This window comes from Schistocerca piceifrons, chromosome 2, assembly GCF_021461385.2.
Source record: "Schistocerca piceifrons isolate TAMUIC-IGC-003096 chromosome 2, iqSchPice1.1, whole genome shotgun sequence".
In the NCBI taxonomy this organism is placed as follows: domain Eukaryota; kingdom Metazoa; phylum Arthropoda; class Insecta; order Orthoptera; family Acrididae; genus Schistocerca; species Schistocerca piceifrons.
In genome coordinates, this window is record NC_060139.1 from 698770762 (window position 1) to 698782378 (window position 11617).

The following is an 11617-nucleotide window of genomic DNA, read 5'->3' on the forward strand; positions in this document are numbered from 1 at the left end:
AACAAAAAACAGTGTCATTTTCCCACTCTTCAAGCAAACATTGATGGAATTGTTTTTCTTCATGTCCAATGTAACCTTATTCCATTTGACCAACTGTAAACTTCGTTTAGGGTTTAATTTACTCTCTTCTCACTTTCTCAAAGGTTGTAATACTGTCATCAACAATGAGGGTTTTTTTTTCCACGTGGATAACAGTACAATGAAAATAGCTGATCTATACCAGGAACAGTATTTGTCCTAATGCAACATCCCAAGGAAAACTGACAAGTGTGTAGCCTTATTCGAGATTTGTACTCTACATGGTAGTATGATCAGAGCCAATCATTAGCTACACTTCTTATTCCTAATGATTCTTGCTTATTTAGCAGAATCTTTTGATTAACAGGTCTAAGAGTATGCCTATGAGACATTACATTTTTTGTCAAGAGCACCAAATACCATTTTTTGTGAAATATCATGTGGCTGATTGTACATGCACCACTTCGGAACATAAACTGTGATTCACCTAGAAAGTTGTATTTAATCAAGTAATTCATTACTATTTCTTTCATAATCAATTATACTATTTTTTAAAAATGATAATAGCAGAGAATGTCTCTTGTATTAACTTTATGTAGCAGCATGCCCGTTTTGAATACTTGGGAAAGTTACTTCGTGAGAGTGACTCATTTATAATGTTTCTTAAGGAAGCTTGAATGCTGTGTATACATTTATCAGCACATACACCGGTACTACTTCTAGACTTTCTGACTATTTTTGAATTTTCATTCAGTTTTACTGACTTAATGTTTTGTGATTAATAATAACAGGATTGTAATTGATGCAGAACTATTACAATATCTATACCAAAATTTAGGAATTTTTGTTGCAATTTCTCTGCAATACTTAAAAATCACTCATTCACAAATTTAACAGCTGATTTGAACCATTCACTACTGTATCCCTGTCCCTTATCAGTATGTTAAGCTTTGATTTCTCTCTCCTTGTTTCCTATTTAATGGCATCACAGACTGCTTTGTTTTTAATCTCTGTATTGCACTTTTTTTTTCATTAAATGATTTTTTAGCAATCATCGTCCTCCTATAAGTCTTTTTGTACAAATAGAAGGAACTTACAAACTTTGGTTCATTGTGCCTTAGTTCATGGAACTGAGGTAATAAGGTTCCAGAAGGACTTTGTAAGCCCTGCTTTTATCCCTTTGAGAGAGAAAGAGAGATTGTGCCCCACGTGGGTACTTTTGGAAATGCGTTTTCAAAGTTCAGGATAAATAATGTCGATAACATAAAGAATGCAAATTTATATTGGACTTGTAACACAAAGGATTAAACTGTCTTACACCAGGAACACAGAGCTCTATCTAACCGAAAGGAAGAGCAGCAATTACAAATTTTAACTTCATTGCTGCCAGTAGTGTAAAATCCTTCTGTGTGTCAACAAAACACACACAAAAGCTGATTCAAGTATGAAGCAAAAATGATCTGGAGCATTCTTAAACAGAAGATTGATAAAAATGGAGATACAAATGAAATATGGTTACCACACAGTATTTGCCAGAGAAGTGACAATGAAACTAATGGTCTCTATTACCTACTATCAATGGTAGCACACACTATACCCTCTATTAAACAATTAAACACAGATCCACGAAAGTTACTTTTGCAAACAATTCACTTATGCCGATAGACAGTTTCAAAAAATATGGCCCCTAAGAAAAATGACACAAACCAGAGCACTAAAAGGTACTAATTCTTTGGGTATGAAGGTGTTTCTAGTAGGATAGTAAAATTTATGACCATTCTTGAATTATTATTGTAATCAACGCATGACCAAAGTACAGGGTGATTCAAAAAGAATACCACAACTTTAAAAATGTGTATTTAATGAAAGAAACATAATATAACCTTCTGTTATACATCATTACAAAGAGTATTTAAAAAGGTTTTTTTTCACTCAAAAACAAGTTCAGAGATGTTCAATATGGCCCCCTCCAGACACACGAGCAATATCAACCCGATACTCCAACTCGTTCCACACTCTCTGTAGCATATCAGGCGTAACAGTTTGGATAGCTGCTGTTATTTCTCGTTTCAAATCATCAGTGGTAGCTGGGAGAGGTGGCCAAAACACCATATCCTTAACATACCCCCATAAGAAAAAATCGCAGGGGGTAAGATCAGGGCTTCTTGGAGGCCAGTGATGACGTGCTCTGTCACGGGCTGCCTGGCGGCCGATCCATCGCCTCGGGTAGTTGACGTTCAGGTAGTTACGGACAGATAAGTGCCAATGTGGTGGCGCTCCATCCTGCTGAAATATGAATTGTTGTGCTTCTTGTTCGAGCTGAGGGAACAGCCAACTCTCTAACATCTCCAGATACTGTAGTCCAGTTACAGTAGCACCTTCGAAGAAAAAGGGACCAAAAACTTTATTGGCTGAAATGGCGAACAAATGTACAACTAAATGAAACTTTATAGCTCCCTTAATTAGCTGACAGATAGTGCTTAGCTCTGCCTTTTGTCGTTGGAGAGTTTTAAATTCCTAAAGTTGTGGTATTCTTTTTGAATCACCCTGTATATTTACTGTAATACATACATTTGTACCTTCCATACTCATCTACAAAAATGGTTGTGAGAAAGACATCTCTAATAATCCACTCAGTCCTTCCAGTCATTTTAGTTTATGAGAAAGCTAAAACACTTTGTTGAGCAAAATCTGTCAACTGCCACTCGCACTGCCATACGGGGTTTCTCAATCGAATCCTGGAGATATAAATGAAAACTTTTCCTTTTAGTATTTTCCCTGCCTTGTCAAAGTCTCTGACTGTGTGGACCCTAAAAATCTACTTGAGAAACTAAAATTTTACAGCTGGTCTTCCCAGTCTTCAGACTCCCTCATATACTCACCATCTTGTTGCATATTTGTGGCCACAAGGTCAAATAAGGCAAGGGCCAGCAACAGATATCTGGTATAATGAGCACGAAAGTTACAACTGTGCTTGTATTGCTCTTGAGGCACATTGAGAATGAAGTGCAGTTCGTTACTCTTAAAAAATTGAAATGACAATGACAGAGGATGTTCTGTCCATGTTAGCAGATGGAATATATGATCCTACTACATGTTGCCAGAATAAGCTGTGGTAGTTCCAGCTTTGATAGTTTTATAGGTACTAGCTGTTTAATTTGTGTCATTTCCTGTCAGATGAACTAGAATCCCAATTCAGTGTTATTGGACATTCCTGAAATTTTCCTTTTTTGCCTTATAACCATTTGAAATGGCAGTGCTAACATTTAATTTCACACTTCTTTTAGTTACTGAACAGCCATGTGTTTAAACAAATTAAAGCGCTTCTTTACTTACTGTCTTAATTTTAAGCTATCTTGGCCTTACATGAAGCTAAAAGGCTCAATTACAAAGATGCAGGAACATCAACAGATGCCACAGTTCTCAAAAACATAAAAGGTTAAAACAAACATAAAATAAATTTTACAACGAAACAATTTTTGACAATGCAATGTAATTGGATAAATAAGAAAATCTACTCACCAAGCAGCAGCAGAACACACACATAAAAGACTATAATTAGGCAAGCTTTCAGAGCCAGCAGCTCTCCCTTCAGGCAGAAGGGTCGAAGGGGAAGGAAGACATTGAAGGAAAAGAACTGGAAAAGTCTACAAAATGGGGTAGATTTCAGGAAAGTTCTGGGTGATGTTCCCAAAATTTACTCCTTTTCCTAGACCTCTCCAGTCTTGAATGATTACACTGGCTTTCACAGTGCAGCTATATGAGTGGTAACCATTTTTTCATGCATGTCCACGGACAGCAGCAAGCTGGACAAAATGTGATTCTATCACTTTGGTGCCAAACTTCAAAACTATTACAGATCCATGAGAAACTGTAAATATGCTTTAAGTATTTTACTGAAATAGCTGGGAAAGTACAAAAAATGGTGTTTCAGAGCAAACTCTTATCACGCAAAAGACAATTTTGAACTCCGCAACACATCCATATTCATTAGAAGTATCACAATCCATGAAGTTATAACAGCCATTAATGAAACAAGAAGTTCCCGGTCACCAGTTGCCAAAACATTGAAGCTCTGATTAAACTGTGTGACAGCTCTCTTCATCTTGATCTTTCTCAGACATACTACAATCTGCTTAAGTCATACCTGTATTCAGACCAAGTGAAAGGCATAAATTTATAATTACTGACCTATTTCAATAACATCCTGCCTATCCAATGTAATGGAAAAATTATGTACAGCAGATTTTTGAGTAAGTATAATTTATTAAAGAACTCTCAACATGGTCTTAGAGGCCAGACATCTACACAGAACGCTATTTGTGAATGCTCAAAAAGTACCCCAAAACTTATGGATGAAAAACAGCATGTACAGGAATATTTTTGGACTGAAGTGAAGTTTTCAACAGTAGATCACAAAATTCTACTTATTAAGCTAGAAAATAGTTGAGTGTGAAGAATCACTACGGAATCATTGCAGACAAAGGGTACATACAAGATTCACTGATTAATAATCTGAACTAATGATGGAACATGTCTGAAGAACATCCAGTAACCTTTGGTGTCCTTCAAGTTTCTGTACTGGGACCTCCTCTCTCTCTTATATATGTAAATTATTCGGACCTGAATACAGAGGCTGTACTGTCTGCAGATGATAACAGTAAGTAAGCTTAGCTAGTTAGATAGTTCGTTGTGTGTCCCATTGACCAATCTCATGGTAACCATTATGATGTGGAATGTGTCAAGTGCATAAGAAATGCATACATGAATCAAAGTTTTTCAAGCATAAAATTTTTATTACCTACCCCATTCCCTTAAATGGCACAAAATGCATATATTATACCTACTGATTTACTTATTCCCATTCAAGAAGTCATCTATGGTGTAGAAGGAGTTATCACGGAGACATGATTTCAATGTATTTTTGAAACTATTACTGCTGTCTGTCAGACATTTTATCTCATACAGCAGAATATTTTACCCCTTTCTGTGCCAAAGATTGGTTAACTAGAGGATACTGTAAGTCTTTCTTTCTTCTGGTGTCATAATCAGGAATGTCACTGTTGTTTTTAAACTGAGCTATGTTGTTGAGAGCAAATTTCAAATTTCATTACTGAGCAAATGTACTGAGGCTGTTGTAAGAATTCCTAACCTTTTAAACAGATGCTTACAAGATTTGCAACTATCAGCCCCACACATTATTGGTTGGTTGTTTTGGGGGAAGAGATCAAACTGCGAGGTCATCGGTCTCATCGGATTAGGGAAGGACGGGGAAGGAAGCCGGCTGTGCCCTTTCAAAGGAACCACCCGGCATTTGCCTGGAGTGATTTAGGGAAATCACGGAGAACCTAAATCAGGATGGCTGGACGCGGGATTGAACCATCGCCCTCCCGAATGCGAGTCCAGTGTGCTAACCACTGCGCCACCTTGCTCGGTCCCCACACATTATTCTAACCACTTTCTTTTGAGCAGTGAATACTTTTTGTCTAAGTGTTGAGTTACCCCAAAACATTACTCCTAGTGATCAGAGAGTGAAAGTATGCAAGATGTGTTAGCTTATTGATTTCTATATCCGCAAAATTGGCAGTTATTCTGATTACAAAAGTTGCTGAACCTATTCGCTTCAGGAGATCCAAAATATGAATTTTCCAATTAAGATTCTCATCGACATGTACAACCAATAACAACAATACGTTCTACCCTGGCTACTGGCTTCTGCAGATGTGTTATATTTATTGAAGGAAATGCACTCCTCAATGTACAAAATTGGATGTACTATGTTTTTTCAAAGTTCAGAGCAAGCCCATTTGCAGAAACCAGCTAATAACTTTTCCAGGGACATTATTTGTATCATTTTCTATTGGAGTTTCTTTTACTTGATTAATAATTATGCTTGTACCATCAGTCAACAGTGTCAGTTTAGCTCCTTGTTTCAAACAAGAAGGGATGACAACCACATATATCATCAAGAAGAAAAGGCAACCCATGATCGAACCCTGTGGAACACCTAACATAATTTTTTCCCCAGTCAGATCAAGCAGTAAACTTTCTTAAATCACTTAAACCATATAAAGAAACTTTTTGCTTCCTGTTGTGTAGATACAACTTCAACCACTTATATGCTGTTCCATTTATACCATAGAATCGTAATTTCTGTAATGTAATGTCATGCTTCACACAATCAAACACTTTGGATAAGTCACAGAAAATTCCTATTGGTGACATTTTACTATTTAGAGACTATTATGTGGGCAGTGAAATTCTATATTGCTGTCTAAGTGGAACAGCATTTTTAAAATCTGAACTGTGATTTACTAAGTATCCTATTACACTTAAGATGGCTAATCATACTTGAGTACATTACTTTCTCGACAGTTTTTGAAAATGATGTAAGCAAGAATACTGGCCAGTAATTATAGACATCTGTGGGGTCTCCTTTTTTGTAGAGAGGCTTGACAATGGCACATTTTAACCTGTCTGGGAAAATACCTTCAGTTAGTGATGTGTTACATATGTGACACAGAACATCAACTGTAACTGCTCCACATTGTTTTAATATCTTGTTGGAGATGTCATCTACTCCAACAGAATATTTATTTTTCAAAGATTTAATGATTTTCCTTATTTCACAAGAGGTTGTTAGTTGAAAATTCATCTGACTAGGATTTCTCAAAACTGACTCTTCCATGTAGTGCTTCGCTTTTTCTTTTAAATTATTCTCACCAAATTTTTCACCCACTCTTAAGAAAAAGTTGCTAAACAAATTAGCTACTTGTGTGCTGTTTGTTAAGATGGTCTCATTCTCTTTAATAATAATACTACCTACCCCAATGGTTGCTTTTCCTGTCTAACAACATTCCACATCAATTTGATTTTATTGCCCCAGTTGTCGATTTCATCTCTAACATACATATTTCTAGATTTTCTTGCAACTTTACTAATTCTTGCTGTCTCATTATTTTTCTTTCTGAAGACACTTCAATACCTGTAGTAATCCAAGGTTTCTTTGAAAACTGTTTGGTGTTGCATTTACTAATTTTTTTGGGCAACAGTGTAAAAAAAGGGATAAAAATGTATCAAGAAATATGTTGCACTTAGCATTTGGCTCATTACATACAACTCCCTAATTAACATTTCTTAAATTTTCTCTGAAGTGCTCAATAGATACTGGATTGAGCAACCTTACACTTTTACTTGATGGTTTCTGAACTGTGCACTCTGCTAGGCTTTGTAAGTTAATCAATTGTGCATAAAGGTCTAATAACCCATTTACCACAGGAAAAGCAGCTGATAGTTTTACATCCTCTTGCTGTACACATACAATATCTATTAGAGCGTTACTGTCTTGAGCTATATGTGTAGGGAAAGTAATCACTGATTCTAAGTTATATATTATTAATTACACTGCTAGTTCACTTTTCCTATCAGATTTACTTAGAAAATTTACACTTAAAACCACGACAGATTAATAACTTCTTCTTTTTGTCTGACAGACAGCATAATATGAAGTCAAACTTTTTTTATGAATATCTCCCAATCTCTTAATGGGGAACTGTACACTGTTGCTAATATTAATACTACATTATCTAGCTGTAGTTCACATACACAAACTTCAAAGTGCTGATAGACACAAAATTTGCTTGCTTTTACAGTTTTGTATTTATACCCTTGTTTTGTGTAAATGGCAACTCCTCCTATATCCATGCTACACCAGCAAGTATAAGATGCTAAATTATACCCATTTATACTAACGCTATCCATCTCCACAGTTATATGGTGTTCAGACAGACAAGTATATAAATCTCATTCTTATTTCTGAGATCATCTAAACACACTGCCAGCTCATCTACTTTATTTCTTTGTTTCCCTGATGTTTTGATGAAGTTGATACTAGGCCTACCCTTAACTTTATCCCTGGTTATTGTACATGAAGCTTCTTTTATTCTTTTTTTATTGCTGTCGGTCTGGATTATGGCTTTAACCTAAGAAAACCTGTCTGCCTGGTTCCATTAACCACAAGGATCATCCTGTGTGTGACTGAGGTCCCCCTTACAGTTTCTTCTAACAGAGAAACTAACTTATCTTTCCCCTTCCTGTTCAGGTGCAGGCCATGTGTAGTGTATCCCCACCTACAAGAAGCATCAACTGGAACAATACTTACGTGAAATTTTGCCAGTGTCCGGAGCATCCTGTTAAGCTCAATGTTAAGATGCCTTGCAGCAGTGTTTCCCCCACAACCGATCATGGCACTGAAAGACCTCCACAAGCCCCACATTTGTGCACCCAGTATCTGCTCCTATTTTATCCAGGTCACTACCAATACTATATGTTGGATTCAAAGCCAGGCTGTTTCCTGCTCCCCAACTGTAATTACCCAATCTTCCTTCTCAAAGTGCCTGCATAGCTGACCTAAGTTTTCGATCACTGGCTAAGGCTAACACTTCATTTCACAAAACTTGGGACCTGGTACTCTGCACCTAATTTCTCCAGAAGCTGCTACCCTAAACCCCTCCCATGACTGCTACCTAGAAGCATAATTCTTCTTTTCCTATTCTGATTTAATACCGACCTTGTATGTTTTCTTTAAGCTAATATTCTGCTTCAACCTACATTCAACTACATCTGGATGAGGCCCATTCTTCCCTACTTCATATAGCAAGCCAAACTGATTCACTAACTGAATTTAATTTTTTTTTTCCTTTCAGTCTTCCCTTTTTTGCCATTTGCTTGTTATTTTTTCCCAGCAATCCACCTCAAAGGTAAAAATTATGATGAATTACAGCAGTCAATAAATACTGCTACAAATCACTTCCGGAACTGGGCTTATAACAACTAAAATGAACAATAGGAAAACTGTTTCTGGGCGTTTTTGCCATTCAGAAAATCAGAATATACATAATTCTTGTGTCAGCATTAATCAGCAAAATATTGAGGAACCAAAATATCAAATAGCATAAATACACTGAATTCATGAACTTAAAATTGAGTAAATGTTGCTATGCATTAAGAATCATAAAGAAATGTACGAATGACACTACTGTAATGACTGCCTATTTTAACGTTTTCATACTGCCCTGACATGGTGTCATCATCTGGGGAATTATATCAACAGCAGCAAGTACTTTCAAAATACAAAAAGAGCTATTAAAATATTACAATCAATATTTGGGATATCTTGTAGGACTCTCTAAAAAAAACTAGAAATACTGTAATTACATTGCTCTTATGATCTACTGTTGAAATTTCTTGTAGGTAGGTAGTATATTAGGTAGTAATGTACGCATGCAAAAAAACATTGCAGTAGGTAGCCATAACACAAGACTGCAAAACAACCTGTATTCAATACATGTAAAGTCAAGTTTATGCCAAAAAGGAATTTTTCACGTGAGAATTAAGCTAGTTAATAAATTACCTAACATAATAATGACACACAATGCAAAATTATTTCAAAAGTCAGTTACAGCACATCTACTGCACTTCTGTACTGTAGCACTGAAGATGAAGTTCAATTCAAATTATACTCAATTGAAAATGATTCGCATAAAATTACATTCTTTATTGTATTGTGATACTGACCAGAAGCTCAAACCCAGATGTATACCCCTGAGTAGTATCATAAATATATTTTTAAAATTTGTATTGTGTATTGTATTGTCCACTCTCACATCGTACATTTATGCTGCTGATGTGATGAAATGGATGAAATTAAAAAAAAAAAAAGGGAATTTATGAAACTTACTTTATGGTGTTATCATATGAAGAGAAGACAATATCAGCATAAATGGCCTTAATATTAATAAGGAAACAAATTTTTAAAAAAATATTATGCAGGGTATAGGCTGAAACAAAATTTGAAGATACATATGGATTTTTCTCACTTCTGAATTTAGTTTTTGACTCAAAAGCTGAAGATAGGATAAAGTTGAAAGAAAACATTTTCAAGAGGACTCTACAACAAAATATCAGGGATTCCATGAAATCTGGATACAGTAATTACAACCTGAAATGTTACAAATCAGCCACTAACAGTCTGAATTTACAATTCATTTCATAGCTGCAAAACAGCAAAAAACTGAATGACTTAAGTTTTTATTTCCTTAAAGAAATTTAAAAGAAGATACTTTAATTACTCTTCAGTCATTTAAAAAATAATCACTACTTTCAGTTGAACCGTGTATATATGTACCTTTGAATTTCTCTTGCAATAGCATATTATGTTATCCAATACATCATTCTGATGTTTCCTTGCAATCTTCTTGAGCGATTCAGAAACTGCATGCCTGACAGTTTCATTCTTGTCGCCTGCAGCCTCCACGAGTGATCCAATGACAACTTCATGTTAAAACAAGAAAAATCGGTAAAGCAAGACACAGATTTAGTTTCTAGTGCAGTACTGACATCCATAAAGCATCCTTACCTTGTAATGAACTATTTTTGGCATTGACATCCATGGCACTTGTCATACTTCATAACACTAACTCTCAATGCCGTGCTGTCTCCTAGATGCATAACAAATGTGATTAGTAGTTGTTGAAGTGAATAATTTACCACATTTTAGTCAGAATATTTAAACAAAAATGATGTAGAAACTTATAATGCCAAACAAAAATTTATTTCTTTGAAACTTGTTTCTAAGTAAGGAAACTGACCAGTCTCACATTTATCCACTGAAACACCTGTCATGAGAGGGGGTGGGGAGGTGGTGTAGGGAAGCATATGGTACCTCTGCACTTGATCAAAAAATTCAATTGTGTGCTTAATGGTTGGCAATGATTACTTTTTTTACTATCAACTGTACATGCACCTGTACCGCCTCTTTCACCTGACATCACTTCGGACGACAACAAATATAGCTTACAATGTTTTTATAAATTAGATAATTTAACGACTTGGCCACAGTAGTGCGACAGAATTTATTTAGTCCTGGGCGACACCAACTGGGGAATAAACCTTATGATTCTCGCTGTACATCGTCACAATTTCTTTTGGTAACGTGACACACTATTTGTACAACACGCCTACGAGGTTTGCTGGAAGCTTATTATGCTCACAAAAAATTTACCTTCAGAAGCGCCAAAAATATTTTGCTTTCGGGTAAAGCTAGTTCACAAATGAAATTAGTACGAAGCAATAACCATCATATAAAACAGTATAACTTCTAGAAGTTTGTCTATAAATGATGTCAACAAAGCCAAAGGGAAGATGACATTTACCACGTGACACAGACAATTACAGCTGCTTAATTAGTCTCTTAACGGGCAATGAATCATTTACATTTGCTTTTACCTCGTTGTTCCGTTTATTGCACGCGCCACACTTCTGCTGTGTTTCAGCTGACAATGTCGATACGTAAACATCACATGACATTTCTAGCATTACATCACGCGCGGTAGTCTCGAACAGTGTGAAATAGAAAAACGATACAGAACCGGTCTGATAGAATTAGTTCCAAACATATGTATCTCTGTGACAGGCTCTTAAGTGAAACAATCATTACTCAAACATGGCTTTGAACCCCCACAGTGTTTCATTCGTAGTGGTGCTATTGGGTATTGTACGCTCAGAAGCTTTCAGCACGGCGTTCTGAAGCACCGCGAAA

General features: G+C 36.0%; 1 protein-coding gene across 3 annotated transcripts in view; it reads right to left on the minus strand.

Annotated features, from left to right (window-relative positions):
• Window positions 1–11378, minus strand: part of LOC124777287 (maestro heat-like repeat-containing protein family member 1) — a 274758-nt gene extending 263380 nt beyond the window's left edge. Inside the window, exons 1-3 of one of the 3 annotated variants that reach the window (XM_047252633.1) lie at window positions 11305–11378; window positions 10436–10517; window positions 10205–10350 (exon numbers count right to left, since the gene is read on the minus strand). In XM_047252633.1, coding sequence (XP_047108589.1) covers window positions 10205–10350; window positions 10436–10481 — 192 coding nt within the window. In that variant the 5' untranslated portion in view covers window positions 10482–10517; window positions 11305–11378. The other 2 variants (XM_047252635.1, XM_047252634.1) reach the window with 2 other exon arrangements.
• Between the last annotated feature and the right edge of the window lie 239 nt (window positions 11379–11617).